The sequence below is a fragment of the Rutilus rutilus genome, assembly GCF_951802725.1.
Source record: "Rutilus rutilus genome assembly, chromosome: 1".
NCBI classification, from domain to species: Eukaryota; Metazoa; Chordata; class Actinopteri; order Cypriniformes; family Leuciscidae; genus Rutilus; species Rutilus rutilus.
Window position 1 is genome coordinate 74357706 of NC_140209.1, and position 20268 is coordinate 74377973.

General features: G+C 43.9%; 2 protein-coding genes across 15 annotated transcripts in view; one reads left to right on the top strand and one right to left on the bottom strand.

Annotated features, from left to right (window-relative positions):
- LOC311305800 (uncharacterized protein) overlaps positions 1–20268 on the top strand; it is a 1224369-nt gene that overhangs the window by 993274 nt on the left and 210827 nt on the right. The gene's annotated exons all lie outside the window — the stretch shown is intronic.
- Positions 1–20268, bottom strand: part of LOC311305806 (NACHT, LRR and PYD domains-containing protein 12-like) — a 130991-nt gene that overhangs the window by 1452 nt on the left and 109271 nt on the right. For 9 of the 14 annotated variants that reach the window (XM_084433703.1, XM_084433698.1, XM_084433700.1 and 6 more), the window contains 5 exons: positions 19699–19872; positions 13774–13947; positions 8782–8955; positions 8374–8547; positions 7976–8137 (listed from right to left, as the gene is read on the bottom strand). In XM_084433703.1, coding sequence (XP_084289829.1) covers positions 7976–8137; positions 8374–8547; positions 8782–8955; positions 13774–13947; positions 19699–19872 — 858 coding nt within the window. The remainder of the gene's footprint in view (positions 1–7975; positions 8138–8373; positions 8548–8781; positions 8956–13773; positions 13948–19698; positions 19873–20268) is intronic. The other 5 variants (XM_084433699.1, XM_084433701.1, XM_084433691.1 and 2 more) reach the window with 5 other exon arrangements.

Below are 20268 nucleotides of genomic sequence, written 5' to 3' on the forward strand. Positions count from 1 at the left end.
GAGTCCCGTTTGCCGTGGGCCGGAGCCTGTTGCCGTCGGCCATGATGGGGGCGGAGCAGGGAACGGGAGGCTCGCTGCCGGCTGCCCTCAACCGGAGGAGCCATCGCCGTCCGCCAGGAGGCGGAGGAGCGTCGAGCTGTTCCCCAACGGATGTCCAGTACCATCGCATGGCACCGCGAGTGACTCTCAGCTGGTTGAGGACCGAGCGGCAGTGTGTCCGGGAACCGGATCAAGAATTTTTTTTTATTTATTTATTTTTCCTCTCTCCCCTCTCTCGTCTCTGTCGCTCCTCGTGCTTCCGTCTCCTTTTCCCTCACCTCGTCTATCCATACCTCCAGCCCAGGTACCGCAGCCGCCGTGATCGGTCCCCCCGGGGAGGGGGGGAGGGGGAGTAAGCGCAGTCTCGTGGGTGCCCCCCGGCCTGCGAGGGGCGATGGGGGTATGTGGCGAGCACGACGAGGTCGAGGGCCGTGGGAGGACGGCGCGAGGCCGGTGGCGCGATTGATAATGAGCGACACGTGCGCGACGCACCGGTCTCGCATCTCTCACGGAGGAGCGGAAGCATAAAGGAGGAGCGACGACAGTGAAGAGCGAGAGAGGACAGGCCTGATTTTTAGTTCATGTTTTGTTTCTGTTTGTGTTGCCAGCAGTCGTCCGTGAGGGGCTGCTGGCTTTTACTTTCATTTTTGTATTTGTGTATTTATTTATTAAAATATATTGAATGTTCGCCGGTTCCCGCCTCCTTCTTCGCCTAACTATTGAACCTTGTTACAAACATGTTTGTAGGCTCTTAGTAAATAACTGAGAGTAAAGTAAGTGTAAAGTAGTGTGACGTGTTGCTTGTCACAGTAAAAACACACTAGAGACAGAGACATTTCTCATGTGAGCTGGACGCTGTGAGCTGAAGCTGGAACTGCACTGATTTTAGCAGGAGTGCAGCGTTTTCCTACAGTCTGACCAAGTCTGTTTTCACACTGAAATGATTCACTTCTACTGTTAATAAAGCAGGTGTTGGTGTTGTAGTGGATTTTTTCCTAAATCCCAACTATCTAGCGCCTACAAATCGACACTTAATAAATAAAACTGTTGCGTCTACAATCGACACTTAATAACCTTTATACTCCAGCTCTTTGCGTCTTCCGTCGACAACTGGCCGATTTTCTAACTAACTTGCTTCCCTAAACTGACCAGTTTAAGCAGAAATTAACAGACAGACTTTCAGCAAACGTCCTCTAAATGCTTTAATAACGGCCGGGAGAGTCTTCGAGCAGTTCTCAGAGAAACTCTCCCAAGGAGAATCAAGGCCGGAGGATCTCAGACAAATTCCATTGAGACTCCCAGCGTAAAACACAGATACAACAGTTTTTATAGAATCGAGGTATGGCATAAATGTCAGGCTGCATTACATAATTTCCCCATTATTTGATTAGTTCTTCATATGCAAACCCCTCTGTTACTAGGTAAAGCAAACTTTGTTTTAATGATGACTTCATTTGTTAATCACAAGATTCTAACAGACTGTCTAGTTTCATTTCCCAAACTATGTTATTTTTACACACATATGCACACACTCAAAGACACAAGTTCTCTTACGAGAGGTTCTCTCGTATTTGCGTAAGCTAGCTTATGCTACGGGAAAAGTCATCTTTTCTCGAGATACTGAAGCCAAAAATTATCCTTAATTTTCATATATTGTCCACGCAGTGCAGCAGGCAGCTAGCAGAGCTAGAGCGAGCAATACTGCGCGCTCATTGGCTGCCGCGCGGCAACTGCTTTAGCCTACCGGTGAGCCCGGCGTGACGTCACGCCCAATAAGGGCGCGCGCCCTCGCGCGTCACAGCCCGCCAGAATGGGCGGCGTCAGAGCGTATAAAAGGAAGGCTCGGAGGCTAAAATCTCTGATTTCTGTCTCTTCAGCGAAGCTTACTGCATCGCTGTTCTCCGAGAGAAGCCGCCGCCGTCGACAAAGCATCGAGCCAGCCTAGGACAGCGCTTGGAGAAGCCAGTCGAGTTTCGCCGCCTTCAGCCTGCCGTGCCAGCTCAGCTATCCGGCGACAATATATCCTTTCTCTTGCTTGTTTTGTGTGTGTGTGTTTCGCTTCTCGCGACACTAAAAGAGCAGAGGCGTTTGTTTCAAAATGCCTCGTATTTCCTGCGGCTCGTGCCGCTCTCACCTCAGCGATAGAGACCGCCATGTTATCTGCGCTCTCTGCCTGGGACGTGACCACGCTGCCGTTGCCCTGGCTTCGGGCGGCTGTGAATTCTACGAAGAACTGCCGATGTCGACCCTGCGGGCTCGACTCGCCTTGTTCAACGCTGACCCCGCTCCAGTCTCTGCGCCGCGGAAGAAGAAGCGCCGCTCCCAGAGACCACCGGAGCCCGAGACCCAAGTCAGGCTTTCGCCGGAGCCCCTCCCGCGAGCCTCGCTCTCTCCCTCTCCGCCCCCGCTTTCCGACGCGCAGCCGCCGGCTCTCGCCCTCGGTGCCGTCGCCTCAGGGGATGAAGCGGAGGTCGACGCTCTTCTGGACAGCTGCTCTCTCATGGCATCAGACAGCGAAGAGTGGACCGGTTCTCACCGCTCCGCCTCTTCCTCTACACGCGAGTCTGGTAGGACCCACGCCAGTGTGGACGCCGAGCTTCTCCGCCTCCTCACTTTGGCCGTCGAACACCTGGGTCTCGAATGGTCCCAGCCTGCGGTGCCCGCACCAAACAGGCTCGACAGGTTTTTCCTACCCAGCCACAGCCACTCGCCAGCGTCCAGAGCAGTTCCCTTCCTGCCTGAGCTCCACGCGGAGCTCTCTAAGTCTTGGGACGCTCCAGTCTCAGCCAGACTCCGCTCTCCAGCTTCGTTGACGCTTTCGCACGTGGATGGAGCCGAGGCTAAGGGATATAACCACATCCCTCCGGTTGAACAGGCGGTCGCAGCGCACCTTTGCCCCCCATCCGCGAGATGGCGTTCAAAGTCTGCCCTCCCGTCTAAAGCCTGCAGGACCACTTCCGCCTTTATCGGCCGCGCTTTCTCCGCCGCTGGTCAAGCCGCTTCAGCCCTGCACACCATGGCGGTGCTTCAGATCCTCCAAGCCGACCTCCTCCGCCAGCTGGACGAGAAGGGCTCGGATCGGGCCACTTTTACGGACCTGCGCAGCGCGACGGACCTCTCCCTGCGCGCTATGAAGGTCGCAGCACAGGCTATCGGGCGTTCCATGGCCTCGCTCACAGTCACAGAGCGCCACCTCTGGCTCACGCTCGCTGACATGGGAGAATCCGAGCGGTCCGTCTTCCTCAACGCCCCGCTCTCCCCCACCGGCCTCTTCGGCCCCGCTGTGAGCTGCCTTGTCGATCGATTCCCGGAGGTGCAGAAGGCCTTGAATCTTTTCCTGCCTCGCTGCTCGAGCTCCGCTGCAGGCCGCTCTCAATCTAAACAGCCTCCTGCACGCAGCTCCACTCAGCGCTCGTCTCGACCTCCGCCTTCGCAGCAGCGTCAGCGTGGCCGCCCCAGGTCACGCTCGACCAGCCAGCACAGGCCGCCTCCCCCGCGGGGCCCCCGGCCTAAAATCTCGCTGAAACCTGAGCCTGCGAAATCCACCTAGCGCGCGCTGGGAGGAAAAGACGGTTGAGTCCCGCCGAGGCTGGACCGCCGTCCAAACTCATCTGCCTTCCTCTGCCAGTCCCCTTAGTAAAGGCTACTGCAGTAGTGTTCCCTGCAGACAACGAGCCAGTTTCAAAACTCTCTCGTCTGCACCCAAACGCCGTTTTTACGGCGACCCAGACAAATCGCAAAAAGAGCATAATGTCTGGTCACCCGGCTCATGCCGGCGATGTTATGAGTGTAGTAAATATGCCCACTCCCAAGTGTTCATGTCTACACACAAGCACGATCTCCCCTGTGTATCCCACAGAGCACACTCACATAAAGCGTGCGGTTGCCGCTCGAGTGTTAAGTGTAGGAAATGTGCCCACTGTCCAGTGCTCACTTCCACACACTGCCCGCTCTGCTTCATACTTTCAGGGTGTAGATCACATAAAGCCCCATGCCACCGGCCGTGTTTTAATAGGGAGTTCCGTGCCCGCTCCTCAGCGCTCACACTCTCCTGTAAACACTCTTATGCCCGCCCCGCGTTCGCGTCTCGGGCTGCCCACTACAGTGCGCTCTCAGTCCCCAGAGACCGTGTCTGTGAGCACTGCTCAGCCGGTTGTCGCTATCAGCGAGCCCCCGTTTCCCAGCACCGACAGCGGGCGCACGCTTTCGCCGCTTCGGGTCCCGTGCCCCGCGCAGAGCAGCAGGCGGGACCCAAAGGCCATTCGTCCCCTAGCTATGAGTGCAGATGCATGGAAAGCTATTCCAGGCGTGTCAAAATGGGTACTGAATACAGTAATACGGGGCTGTTCGCTACAGTTCATTCGCCGTCCGCCGCGGTTTCTAACGCGCGTCGAGACGGTGGTGAGTTCGGAAGCAGCCCATCTGCTTCACATAGAAATAGTGAAACTATTACACAAAGGGGCCATAGAGAGAGTTCACCCTTCTTTAACCGAGGCATGCTTTTACAACCGTTATTTCCTCGTTCCCAAGAAGGACGGAGCACTCAGACCTATATTAGATCTGAGATATTTGAACAAAGCTCTCATGAGGCGGCCGTTCAAAATGCTCACGACCAGGCAAATCCTCGCGCAAATTCGCCCGAAGGATTGGTTTATTTCTCTCGATCTGAAAGACGCATACTTTCAGATTCAGATTATACCCCGTCACAGGCCATTCTTGAGATTCGCCTTCGACGGCCAGGTATATCAATACACCGTCCTTCCGTTCGGCCTGTCTCTGGCACCCCGTACATTTACGAAGTGCATGGATGCGGCTCTCGCTCCCCTGAGGTCACAGGGGATGCGGATTCTGAACTATCTGGACGATTGGCTCATCCTGGCGCAATCGGCGGAAGTGCTCGCTTCCCACAGAATGTTGCTTCTCAGTCACTTAGAAAGCCTGGGTCTTTCGGTGAACTGGACCAAGAGCTCTCTGATCCCCAGCCAGTCGATCTCCTTTCTGGGTATAGAACTGGACTCGGTGGCCATGACAGCCAGGCTGTCAACGCAGCGTGCGCGCTGTGTTCGACACCTCGCCGCGTCTTTTCAAAAAGACAAGTATTTCCCCCTGAAAACTTTCCAGAGGATGTTGGGCCATATGGCTTCAGCTGCAGCAGTCCTGCAGCTGGGTTTACTGCGAATGCGCCCGTTACAATGCTGGCTGAATTCGAAAGTGCCCCACAGAGCGTGGGCTTCAGGCCGCGTTCGGGTCAGAGTGACTCAGGACTGTGTCTCAGCCCTGCAGCCCTGGCTGGCAGCCGAATGGTACCGTCTAGGAGTTACGATGGGGGTGATTTCACACCGCAAAGTGATCTCGACAGACGCGTCCAACTCAGGTTGGGGAGCGCTTCACGAGGGCAGACCGGTCTACGGCCGTTGGTCGGACCAGGAGAAAAGCCTTCACATAAACTGTCTGGAGATGTTGGCGGTCGAGAAAGCGCTGAAGCACTTTCTCCCATACCTGCACGGGCACCATGTGCTAGTCCGCACGGAGCAGAAGTCGACCTCTTCGCCACGAGCGAGAACGCTCAATACCAAAGGTTCTTCTCAAAAAGCGAGGACGCGCTGGCCCAAATCTGGCCCAACGTCCCATTGTACGCTTTTCCCCCGATCTCTATGCTGCCTCAGGTGATAGCAAAGATCAAGGAAACGCGCTGCGCGGTGCTCCTCATAGCCCCGTGCTGGGAAAACCAGTTTTGGTTCCCAGAGCTGACGGCGCTGTCAGGAACAGTCCCGTGGCCGATTCCAGTGAGGAGAGACCTTCTCTCTCAAGCCCGAGGCTCAATTCTGCATCCCCATCCAGAGCACTGGTCTCTGCATGCGTGGGTGATCAACGGATATTCGTTGATTTGCCAGAAGGAGTAGTTAACACGATCGCGCAATCCAGAGCTCCCTCAACGAGGCGGCTCTATGCGTCTAAATGGTCTGTGTTTAACAAATGGTGCGCGGAAAGGAGTCTGAACTCTCGATCCTGTGGGGTTCCACAGGTTTTGAACTTCCTTCAGGAGCTTTTGGACGCGGGCAGGTCCCCCTCCACGCTCAAGGTCTATGTTGCGGCGATCGCCGCGTTCGCCGATTCGGCGCGCGGCCGCACATTGGGAAGGAATGAACTCATTACCCGCTTCCTACGAGGGGCCAGGAGGTTAAACCCTCCACGGCCACCTCTGGTACTCATATGGGATCTGTCTTTGGTCCTAGAGGCCCTAAAAGCTTATCCCTTCGAGCCCCTGGGCTCTACGGAGTTGAGATACCTGACGTTTAAAACCGTTTTTCTGTTAGCCCTGGCTTTAGTGAAACGCGTGGGCGACTTACACGCGCTATCAGTTAGCGCGGCGTGTCTTGAGTTTGGACCTAATGACTCGTTGGTCATTCTCAAACCAAGGCACGGCTATGTCCCCAAAGTGTTGGGTACCCCGTTCAGAGCCCAGGTTATTTCCCTCTCAGCTCTGCCGTCCGGCAGTAGGGATGACAGTAGCCTCCTTTGCCCTGTCAGGGCTCTGAGGTGTTACGTCACGCGCTCCGCCGCTTTTCGGCGCTCGGAGCAGCTCTTTGTTTCATTTGGTGGCCGCGCTAAAGGTCTCGCCGCCTCGAAACAGACACTATCCAGATGGATAGTGGACGCTATTGCTGCAGCTTATGCGTCCAAAGACCTGCAGTGCCCTGTGGGCGTACGGGCTCATTCCACCAGAGGCATGGCCTCATCGTGGGCATGGTTCAGTGGGATTTCCATTCAGGACATTTGTACGGCGGCGGGCTGGGCCTCCCCCTCTACATTTGTCAGGTTCTATAACCTGGAAGTTCCCGCCCTGCAGGCTAAACTTCTGTCAGTCTAGTCGGGTCTATGTCCTGCTTGTGTATGCGCAGGCTAATTACTCGATTTAGCTCTCCTGGTCGAGCTGCACCTCAGGGTATGTCAGTGATATTTAGACCGGCCTCGCCGCTCTATTTTTTTTCCCTATGAGTGCTTATGAACACGTGTTGGTCCGCTCTGCTGGCCACCTGTTCTTCCACTTTTAAGACCCCCCGGGCTTCCGGGGGTTTATATGTGGATGCAAGGCGCGCACGGCGTTGACAATGGGGTTCCCGTAGCGTAAGCTAGCTTACGCAAATACGAGAGAACCTCTCGTAAGAGAACGATACTGGTTACTCACGTAACCTCGGTTCTCTCTAGAAGAGGGAACGAGTATTTGCATTCCCTGCCGTGCTCGCGCCGCAAGCTCATGTCGCTTCATTCGACAGAAACCAGAGATTTTAGCCTCCGAGCCTTCCTTTTATACGCTCTGACGCCGCCCATTCTGGCGGGCTGTGACGCGCGAGGGCGCGCGCGCCCTTATTGGGCGTGACGTCACGCCGGGCTCACCGGTAGGCTAAAGCAGTTGCCGCGCGGCAGCCAATGAGCGCGCAGTATTGCTCGCTCTACCTCTGCTAGCTGCCTGCTGCACTGCGTGGACAATATATGAAAATTAAGGATAATTTTTGGCTTCAGTATCTCGAGAAAAGATGACTTTTCCCGTAGCGTAAGCTAGCTTACGCAAATACTCGTTCCCTCTTCTAGAGAGAACCGAGGTTACGTGAGTAACCAGTATCGTTTTCCATTGGTTTCGTACAGTACATCCTGTTCAGATGTTAGATGTTAAATAAGGTTAGATGTTAGAAACATGGTTAGTTTAATATACAGTTTAAAATTTCTACGACAATGTATAAAGCTGTGACAGTGAGCTTTTGTTCTCTTTCCTCCTTTGTGTTAAACATTTCAATAACTTCACATTTTGTTCTCACACAAACCCTGTGTTGCAATAACGCTTAATGATAATTTCCTTTCACGAATGTTTGAAAGGTTTGTTCACATATCAGAGGTAAATGAAGATCTCTTTAATATCTCAGTGATGTTTCCTCACCTCAGGACACAGTTTGAGTCTCGTAGCTCGTCTCTGAGTCGCTGCTTTGAGTCTCCTATATTATTGAGTCTCAGATCAAGCTCTTTTAGAAACTGCAGAGCTTTTGAGTTAGTCAAAGACTGAGTTAGAGAAGAAACATCTGTAATGCCACAGCCATATAGTCTAGAAAGACACAAACAGAGGAAGAGAGATTATCTTACAAACAAATCATGAATGTGAAGAATTTTACACAAATATAATGTGAACTCAGACTCACTGTGAGATATTGAGAATAAAGTGTTTTAGTTAAAAAAACCCAGAAAGTGCACTGCTATAAACAATGACACATAAGCCCTGCTGTCTTCAAATAAATAAACTTCAGTCACACTGTAATTGCTGTACAGTATAATGATACTAACTGTAGTTTCTCCAGCTTGAGTTGTGGGTTCATCAGTAGATCACTGAGGTTTTTCACTCCAGAGTCTCCTAGTTTATTCCTGCTCAGGTTCAGCTCTCTCAGGTGTGACGGGTTTGATTTCAGAGCTGAAGTCACATCAGAACAACCTTCATCTGTCATATCACAGCCTCTTAAACTACATTAGCAGAGAGAGAGAAGAAAATAAGACAGAAGAAAAGAAAACTCTTTATTCTGTAAAGTCACATCATCTTCATAAGCAAATAAAACAGAGAGAGGAAGAGAGATCTTCATCTTTATTTCACCAGATCACAAAATACTCAGTTTGCACAAATACAATGTTAAAGTGTTTTAGTTTAAACTGTTGAAGTGATTTTAAGCATTTTGATTCTTGTATGTGAATGTGACTGACCTCAATCTCTCCAGTTTACAGTGTGAATCCTTCAGTACGGCACATAAGCGCTTCACTCCAGAGTCTCCTAGTGTATTCCAGCTCAGGTCCAGCTCTCTCAGGTGTGACGGGTTTGATTTCAGAGCTGAAGTCAGGATGAGACTCTGTTTCTCTGTAATACTGCATCTATTCAGACTGAAGACAGAAAGAGAAAATGACTCAGATCTATGATGATCAACTAACGTGTTCATCTTCATCCAGCAGACTTTTGCTGACAAATAAACAGGGATATCAAGGTAAAGGTAAGATGGAGAAAGACTACACATTGTTCATTTAAATATACTACCAACACTGTAACAATACAAAGGTTGAAATTGTTGATGTATTCATGTTTACACATTCATTTCATTTCATTTCATTCTTAAAGGGTCATGAAACCCCAAAACACATTTTTTGATGACGTGACGCGTGACCTTTCCAACGTGATGATGTGATACGTGGCACATCTCAGGGATGGTACAAGACGGGCATAGCCTATGTGGTTACAATATATATATATATATATATATATATACATGTGTGTGTGTATATATATATATATGTGTATATATGTAAACTTAGTGTCCCACGTTTTTTGCTGCAAATGACTGGGCAGTAGTTCTTGGACAGTCACTCACAGCTATTAGTTAATGTGTTGTTGTTGTTTTTTTTCTTCATTGTTAATATGTTGTTTGTCGTTTATTTTTGTTGATTCTTGGTGTTTACCAGAGTATGTGAGCGGTGCGGAGTGGGAGCGGAGCGAGGAGCGGAGTTGCGTGATTTTGCCAGGAGCGAGGAGCGTATTTTTTTAATGTCGGAGCGTTGTGATTTTCTCTCGCTCCAAAAACGCTCCACTATCGCTCAGGACCAAACCACTGTGAGGCAACGGAGGGGGACTCAAAATGTTTCTAATCATATTTTGCATTTGTTTGCATTTGTATTGTTTTACTAGTACTTTCACATTTAAATAGTATACATCATGTAATTAATGCTTTTAATGATATTTTTACCGACCCCCTCGCAATTTCTACCTGTGCAACTCCATTATATGATGGACGATTTTATAAGGCCCTTCCTGTTTACACGAGAACGCTCGCGGGTGAAAACGTAAAAATATTTTATCAGATGTACCTTTCATTTAGAGCTTAAAACGCAAAAAAAGTGAAACTACCCTCCAGAGTGGAAATCTTAAAAACGCTCCACCGTCGTGTTTCTGTCTAAACGGTAAAAGCAGAAGTCTGCTAGACAGTGAAGGCACCGATCAGTGCTTCACATTGCCACCTTGCCGCTGAGTGCATACTACATTGAATTTCACACACTTTTGCGTCACCATATGCACGCAGATTTCCCTCCCATAACGGTCATCTAAACGCAGAAAAAAAGTTATTACTTTTGCGTTTTCTCTTCATTTCCGAAATATTACCGTGAAGAAGGGGAAAAAATATAAATATATTGTAAAAGGTAGTGATGACAAAGGAGAACGCGAGTGCGGGGAGGTGATTACAACGTCAAAAGATTCCTTTTGATTCCTATTTTGCTTTGTTTTAAAGTGAGCTAAAGGATAGCCTAATTTATTGGTTTGGGGCTGTTCAAAATTCCAATAAAGTATGTGGATGTTCTTCTCTTAGTACTGCGTATTCGTTTTACAGTACATGCATCTTCTGATCAGAGGTTAAAGAATAAAAATTTACCGTGGAGCGGAAACGGAGCGAGACGTATTAAGGGCGGAGTGGGGAGGGAGCGAGGAGCGGAAAAATGCACACCAAGAGCGGAGCTTGAGCGGAGTAAATTGCGTGTGTGTATTTGCAGTCTCTTACCGCTAAGAGGCGCTACAATCACAGACTTTGCAAAGTGTCAGTTTATTCTCTCTATTGCGTAATCTGCCGCCGCGCCGCGGCTCATTAAGAGCGATTGAAAGCTGGTAGCAAATCAATTCAAATGAAACATTGAACGAATTCATAATCACAATACTGAAATTAAATTGAATAATGAAAAAAACAAATCAACATAAAACATTGCAATAGAAAAATATTAGGCCACATCAATGAGGCTTTGTAAGAGCATAAGACATTAGATTAACAGTATTCAGACGATAGCTCTGTGGTCAATGCAATAACATGAGCCTCTCGGAGCTTCAAGTGATCTGAGATAGAATCTCAGTGTTGCCGACAGTGTTTATGTTTTTCCGTTCTTGATGCTTAAATATGTATCTGTTTATTAAAGTCAAAGCAACGAAAGACATTTTTCAAAACAGATCGAACAAATCAGAAAAAAACTTTCAAAACAGTAGGGGAGAGCGGGCACAAAGTAACGCTTTTTGACTTTCTCAGTTTGTGTAAATCTACTTATGGTTCAGAGTATTTATTTTTTCCCACATTAATTTCCCACATGTCTAGTACAATTATGTGTTTTTGTTTTATTAATACAGTATATACTTTTATCTTGATATACCCCGAAAGAATGGAAGTGAAATGTGACAACATGCCCCATAGGTGGGGTACATTGTAACATAACATATGACAGCTTAAAATGTTATCTGATCTAATAAAAAATAAAAAAATACAAAACAAACTAAAATATTTTCTAAATAAAATACAATTAAAAAACTTTTTTCATATAAAATAATGGCCATTTTTAATAATTAAATATAAACTCATTTTTGAGTTTTGACTACGAACACAGGAAAACACAGCTATACAACATAGTTCAAAACAAATAAATAATTAGTAATTTCTGAATATTGACTCTCAGTCTTTATTTACTTTTTTCTCACGTTTTCTCAATAGAATAAAAGTATAGAATATAATAGCATATTTCTAATAGGGGCACATTGTAACGCAGTGTGACAACATGCCCCCGCCTGCTCATCTGGGATTTAAACCCTGCTAGTGTCTTCTGCTAGTTAGCAAAGCATTAAATAACTATCTCAACTGTTAAATAACACCTTGGAGATTAAAATAATATCAGATTTGTCTTATTTTAAATAAACACAAAAAATAGAGATGAAAAATGAACTTAAGTAATTTACTTTTGCTATGGTTTAATAAATGTCTATGGATATCTTCCAAAAAAATAATAATTTTGGCGGATTTTCTTTCTCTCTATATAGTGTTGATATGGCAACTAGTAAATACACAAAGTTTCGTCATCCAAGCATGTGCGTAAGTATTTAAAACAAGCGTGTTTCAACTAGCCCAGCGTTAGGTTGTGCCCCGCGCTCCCCTATTGCTTTCAATTAAAAAATAAATAATGAAAATGCAAAAGAAAAATAAAATTAATTAAGTTTGAAAACCCATCGCACATTTCAAGGTATAGTTTATTTAACAGGCGTTTTTCTTTGCCTCTCTCTCGCGCTGGATCTTTTTTTAGTAAGTTTCTTTTGTCTCCCACTGCGCGTGCCGGGTCTTTCTCGAAAAAACACTTCTGGGTAAAAACACACCATACAGCTGATAATACTGTATATGCCACTGCGTGTCATCCACACAAATCACGAAAGAAAAAACTGTAACAAACAGCCTTTGTTGCTTCAAAGATACAGCATGCCTTGCTGAATTCACCTTAGGCTACAATAAAACGAGGTTGATTGCGAGGTTGAAGGTTTTCCACACACAATTTCAATTTAGCAGATACAGAGCATCTGCTAAATTGAAATTGTGTGTGGAAAACCTTTAAATACAATCAATAAAACTACAATATTTATAATTTAATAAGATATAGGGCCTACATATGGACTTTTGGAGATTTTGAGATTTATCCTTAAAAGAATGTTGCCTTTGCCTGCTCATCAGGCTGGCTATCCGACACTCTCCATATGAAAGACGGAACATTAACACCTCTGTCCTGCACCCCCACGATAAAGCAACTGCCTTCTCCAAACCCCCCACAGGCTATCTGAGTTTGCAAAACAAAACAAAGCGTTTGCCACTCGTCGTGGTGTGTGCCAAAACACTTAATTATAAACTTCAACATTTCATTCAAAACAATCTCAAAACGCTTTGTGACATTTTGAAAAGCCGTGCATGCATTACTGCCACTGGAACCATGAACGCAACAGAATACTGGTTCTGATTTTATTGTTTGTCGTTTAAACGTGCCTGTTGCATATCTTTATTTTATATATTTTATGTGGTCTATTGAATTAGCATTGATATATATATATATATATATTAGTGGTGGGCCGTTATCGGCGTTAACGTGCTGCGTTAACGTGAGACAATTATCGGACGCTAAAAAAAATATCGCCGTTAATCTATTCTCAAAGTTGGGTAGGGAGCTGGGTCTATGCAAGCTATGATGACTTTCACCTTGATATTTTAGCGTGGATTCGGTTCGGTGTTCGGTACGCATTTTCAAACCGAACGGTTCGTTGGACCATTTTTCCTGCCGACCAAAATTTCGTTATTTCAAATGTAGGCGGGTCACGCGTGGCAAGCGCGCTATGTAAGAGTAATAATGTAAGAGACAATTGTCCGACATCAAATGGCAAACGCAATGTAAGCGGAACGAAACTGAGCTACTCGTTATTGTGTGGTTGACGGACCGTTGTTTATCAGTTTGGACCAAAGCAGCGCGAGCCGATCGTTATCATGCGACACTGTTACTACACAGCACTAAGAGATCCAGTAAATAAATCATTTGAATTCGCCACTGAAGTAATAACATCGCTGCGAGATCTAGTGAGAAACACTCACATTTCTCTGTTATTAACGGATCAAACAGCGCGTGGAAGCCAGGAAGAAACATTGTGCCATGAATGAACTATCCAGTGTCCACAGATTAGCATTATTCACCATGGATTTACTGTAGTAACACTAACTGCAGCTATGGAAGTTTGGCAGGAATAGTAGGCTAATGCTTGAGATCGCACCAGATCACAAAATACTCAGTTTGCACAAATACAGTGTTAAAGTGTTTTAGTTTAAACTGTTGAAGTGATTTTAAGCATTTTTATTCTTGTATGTGAATGTGACTGACCTCAATCTCTCCAGTTTACAGTGTGAATCCTTCAGTACGGCACATAAGTGCTTCACTCCAGAGTCTCCTAGTTTATTCTCGCTCAGGTCCAGCTCTCTCAGGTGTGACGGGTTTGATTTCAGAGCTGAAGTCAGGATGAGACTCTGTTTCTCTATTATTCTGCAATCAATCAGACTGAAGACAGAAAGAGAAAATTACTCAGATCTATGATGATCAACTAACGTGTTCATCTTCATCCAGCAGACTTTTGCTGACAAATAAACAGGGATATCAAGGTAAAGGTAACATGGAGAAAGACTACACATTGTTCATTTAAATATACTACCAACACTGTAACAATACAAAGGTTGAAATTGTTGATGTATTCATATTTATGTCAGTATTTTGCTTGTCATTTTGTGTTTTGGCCTCTAGAGGTCCTCGTGGTGCCCTCATTCCCAGCTTACTCAGCTTGTAATTAATGTTATTAGGTTCACATGTGTCTCGTTCTGCCGTGTGTATTTAAGTGACTCTGTCTCATGGCTTCTTTGCTTGGTGTTTATTTGTTTTGAAGCCAGTTGCCTGAGTAGGTGTTCTCTATATCTGAGACTTTGTATTTTCTTTTGCCTGTGGATTTTTCCTTATCAGCTTTATTTATTTTTTTGTGGACTTACTCCTTTGGAGGTTTTTTGCTTTAAGATTTTTTGAATCTTTTGGATATTTTCTGGAATACCCTTTTTGGACTTATTTTGTTTGAGAACTAATTTTTGCTGTTTTTTGCTCCAGCTGTGGACTTTTGCTTGAACTCTTATTAAAAGACTTTCTGCATCTCAAGTTCTCCATAGTGCGTCTTTCTATTGGGTTCACCATCCTCTAGTGCAGGGGTGGGCAAACTACGGCCCGCGGGCCACATACGGCCCGTTAGGCTGTTTAGTCCGGCCCGTCGAGTATTTAAAAAATTGTATTATGATCGCGTTCATTTTGCCTTTTTCTTGCAATACTTTGTGTTATTATATACATATATATTGCGTTGCATATATTTGACAATCAGAATATCAGATATTTCATGCCATAGCTAACAAATGTAAAAAAGGAAAAATGACATAAAAGCAGATCATCATTCATTCAGCGCTGTTGTGGCTGCGGTGTGTCACGTAACAAGCAATGACGCGTCACCATGGAAACCAAACAGACAGCGACATAAGCATAGACTTGTTGCACGTTAATGTTTTTTCCTTTTTTGGAAACTCACGGAGAAAAACATGTTTGGTAACCGCTTGCACACCTGTTTAGTTTTTCCTTTGATTTGTCTGCTATTTAGTTTCTTTGCTCCTCTGGATTTGTGGATGTATTCTGACTGATTCCGTTTTTTATCGCCTGCTCTTTATCGCCCGGCTTTCGACTACGCTCCCCTGTCTGCCATGTACAGAACCCGGTTTTGTTCATTAAATGTTCTGATCTGCCTTTGCCTTTTATGTTTTATTTTATTATACTTAAAATAAATTTATACATTCATTTATTTCGTTTTTTTCCACAAATGTATGACTTTTGGAAGTGCAAATTGATGCCATATGCAGTTTTAATAAAGTTGAATTAACGTAACCTTCTGTCATTTTTACTTTTCTAAGTGTACTTGCAGGTGTTTTGTTTCTAATTTACTGTTAGGCCCATTAAATAAGGATAAACAATATTTAAAAAGTATAGGCTATAATTATCTAACATCTGACTAATTAAAAATTAACCTCAAAACATAACATGCTAAATGGGGGATATCTAGCATAAATAATGTATTGTCAGAATGTCGTCTCTCAGTTGTTGAATTTCGCGCAGACGTTGCCACAACGTAAATGTGTTTGCTTAGCCCGATCTCATGAAAGTGCGAATACCACGAATTGTATTTGTAGTGCTTATGATTATGATACGCAGTTTTCGCGTGCATATGATATGCACTTTATGGCGTGTAATAGGCACGCACTCCTCACCCCTAATCCTAACCAAGGGGTTTACAGTGCGTAGCATATGCACGCAAAAAAAACATTTTTGGCGTATAAATGGCACGAGAAATAAAATTTGTGGTACAGATACGCACTTTCATGAGATCGTGTTTCATAATCTGCTACTGGGCCGGCCCTCTGTCAAATTTTAAAACCCAGTGTGGCCCTTGAGCCAAAAAGTTTGCCCACCCCTGCTCTAGTGGCTCTCAAAGTTTGAGAGTCTGACTCTCACACCGGAGACCCGAGTTCAAGTCCTGGTTCTGACAATTTACACTTTCATTTCATTTCATTTTTAAAGGGTCATGAAACCCCAAAACACATTTTTTGATGATGTGACACGTGACCTTTCCAACGTGATACGTGGCACATCTCAGAGATGGTACAAGACGGGCATTTGTGGTTAAAAAGTATATATATATATATATATATATATATATATATATATATGTGTGTGTGTATGTATGTAATGTGTATATATATATATATATATATATATATTTTTTTTTACTTTATTTTTTTATACATTTTAACAAGTTACAACAACAAACTAAACATTCCTTGACAACCACGGTGGCCCAAAGAAAAATAAAAATAAAATACATAAAGCACTATACAACAGTAGAATGAAAGAAAAGAAAGAAGAAGAAAAAAAGAAAAGAAAATATATATATATATTTTTTTATACAACAGGGAATAATTAAAAGTTTCACACAATCAGTTAAATTCCCCCTCAATGCCTCAATATATATACTAATAGGTGTCCACCTTTGTATGAAAGTGTCCATTTTCAGTTGGAGTTGGGCAGTCATATGTTCCATTCTATATATAGATATAAGTTTTTCTCTCCACTGACTCATTTTGGGTGGGTGTGGTTTCATCCAATTAATTGTAATGGTTTTTCGTGCACATAATAGGAGGACATGCAGAATATATCTCTGGTCTTGACTACAAAAATCTTGGGGTATTCCTTCAAGCAAAAAATACAGGGGGGTAAAAGGCAGATCTACATGCATCATTTTCATAATCTCATCCTTAACCCCTTGCCAAAATGTAAATAATTTTGGACATTCCCAAAATATGTGTGTGTGGTCTCCTACCTTCCCACACTCCCTCCAACATTTATCTGCTTCTGGATTATCCACAAATTTTGATATCACCTGTGGTGCTCTAAAAAACCTGATTTTTGTTTTCCAGTCAAACTCTTTCCAGTTATGACTGTTGATGCCCTTATGACATCCTGTGCATATGTTTACCCACGTCTCATCCTCTATATGATCATTCATTTCAAACTCCCACTTTGTCTTTATATGGAACGTATTATCTGTTGAATCAAGCAGTAGTCTGCTGTATATGCGCGACATGTGCTTCTTATGTAATGGGTGTTGTTTGATTATAGTAATGAAATACTGTTCAACATTAGTCGGGGCTTTCTTAATTATTTCCCTTTCCTTATGATTTGTAATATAGTTTCTTATTTGTAGGTATCTGAAAAAATCATTTGATGATAACATAAACTTTTCTTTAAGATCAGAGAAAGAGCGCAATGTACTTCCATCAAAAAGCTGATCAATCATGGTAAGACCCTTCTCAGTCCATCTTTTAAAAATAGCATCCCACCTAGAGGGTAGAAACTCAGGGTTATCTGCTATGGACATAGCCCTTGATATGGTTGCCACACCTTTCAGTTTCTTCTGAACTGTTGTCCACACTCTCAGAGTTTGCTTAACCCATATATTTGTTATTTTCATCTTTTTCTGGGATTGAGGTGTCATAAAGGCTAGTATTGATAAAGGGGCATTTGGTACTGAGCTCTGTTCTATGCTAACCCACCCTGTTTCAACATCGTTGTTAATCCATGCCACTATCGCTGTTAGCTGGGCAGCCCAATAATAATATCTTAAATTAGGGAGACGCAGCCCTCCTCTGTCCTTTCCTAAAGTCAATGTTTTTAATTTTATTCTGGGTCGTTTATTCTGCCATATGAACTTTGATTTGAGTTTTTCTAGCATATTAAATGTAGTTGCAGGAATCCATACTGGGAAGGATTGAAATAAAAAGAGCAATCTAGGCAGAATATTCATTCTTATTGTCTCAATCCTACCAAACAGCGAAAGTGGCAACACTTCCCACTTTAATAAATCCTTTTTAATGGTATTAATTAGTTTATTATAATTTGCCTGATACAACTATGGAAGTCTAGGTGTAACGGTAACTCCTAAATATTTGAATCCCTGTTTAGACCATCTAAAAGATGTTCTATTGTTTAGTTCTACGGGCCAGACTCCAGTGATCATAAGTGCTTCTGATTTGGTTGAATTGATTTTGTATCCAGAAATGGATTCATATACTTCAAGGCAATCAAGGAGAGCTGGTATTGATGCAATTGGGTTTTCAACAAATAATAGAATGTCATTTGCTTATAAGGCAATCTTGTGACTGTTTCCCTCATAATCAGTTATTCCTTGTATATACTGATTACATCTTATGCTCTCGGCCAAGGGTTCAATGCTAAGTGCAAACAAAACCGGGGACATAGCATCTCCCTGTCTTGTTCCCCTCCCAAGATCAATAAAGTCTGAACAGTGGGCGTTCACCCTAACTCTTGATTTAGGATTATGATAAAATGTTTGTATCCATGCAACAAATCTGTCATGAAAGCCCATATGTGTCAGTGTTTGTTTTAAATATGTCCAATCCAGTCTATCGAACACCTTCTCCGCGTCTAAACTAAGTAACATGGAAGGGACCTGTCTCTTTCCTGCAATCATCTGTTTGTTCAGAGCTCTCCTAACATTGTCGGCACCATGACGTCCACTAACAAATCCTGTCTGGTCTGGTTTCACTAATTTTCTGATATGTTTTTGAATCCTCTCTGCTAAAATTGAGGTTAAAATGTTTAAATCCTGGCAAAGGAGGCTTATGGGCCTATAGGCTGAACACTGAGTGGGATCTTTCCCGGCTTTATGGATAACTGTAATTACTGCCTCAGCCCATGACTTTGGAGGATCTCCCTTCTCTAATGCGTAATTAAACATTCGACACAAAATTGGGGTTAATTCATTTATGAAAGCTTTATAAAATTCTCCCGGGAAGCCATCTACTCCTGGCGATTTGTTATTTTTGAGTTTACCAATACTTTTCTGAATTTCTTCCTCTGTTATCGGATTAACCATTGTTTCAGACTCCTCTTTCGTCAATCTATTTAATTTAACAGAATCCAAAAAGTTTTTAATTTTTCTTTCCTTGTTTGGCTGTTTATCCCCTTCGTATAGTTTTTTATAGTAGTCTTTAAATGCATCTGCAATTTCTTTAGGTTGTGATGTTATAATACCCGTATTTGGATGTCTAATTTTCGGAACAGCTCTACTAGATTGGGCTTTGCGTAGTTGGAAAGCAAGCAGCTGACTTGCTCTATTACCAAATTCATAATGTTTTCTGCTTGTATACCTGAGAGCCCCCTCTGCCTTGTAAGTTAACAGGTCATCTAGTTTCTGTCTATTTTGCTTCAATAGCTCTAGGGATTTTTTATTTCCAAAGGTTTTATGTTCACATTCTAACCTTCTTATTTCTTTCTCCAATTCCAATCGTTTAAGTTCCCTTTGCTTTTTTATTTTGGATGTAAGTGCAATAATCTTTCCCCTTATTACTGCTTTGGCTGCATCCCATAGCACAGAGGGTGATACAGATCCGTTATCATTTCACGAGTTCACACTTACATATAATTTGAAGGGGTAAAGTTTAATGTGTATTTGGCGTGCTGTCCGGAGGAATTAATGAATTATGGGAATTATGAATGAATTAATTCCCCCGTATGTAAGTGTTTAGGACTAGAAGCGTGGAGAAGGGGTGGTGGAGGGATGCTGCAAAAACTGTCAATGGAATGAGGTGAGACTGCTGAGTATATATACACCTCTTACCATTGATTGCTGATATACAGTATAATGATACTAACTGTAGTTTCTCCAGCTTGAATTGTGGGTTCATCAGTAGATCACTGAGGTTTTTCACTCCAGAGTCTCCTAGTTTATTCCAGCTCAGGTCCAGCTCTCTCAGGTGTGACGGGTTTGATTTCAGAGCTGAAGTCAGGATGAGACTCTGTTCCTCTGTAATACTGCAATCAGTCAGACTGAAGACAGAAAGAGAAAATGACTCAGATCTATGATGATCAACTAACGTGTTCATCTTCATCCAGCAGACTTTTGCTGACAAATAAACAGGGATATCAAGGTAAAGGTAACATGGAGAAAGACTACACATTGTTCATTTAAATATACTACCAACACTGTAACAATACAAAGGTTGAAAGCGTTGATCTATTTATGTTAGTTTACACATTCATTTCATTTAATCTTTAAGGTTCTTTCATGTCAGTGTTACCCTTGGTTTGCTCACTGGGTCAAATGTGTTTATGTCGGTTGTTTTCAGACACATTGTCTACTTGCTAAAACTTTACAGTAAGGTTTAATTTGTTAACATTAACTACATTAGCTAACATGAACCAATGATGGACAATACTATACAG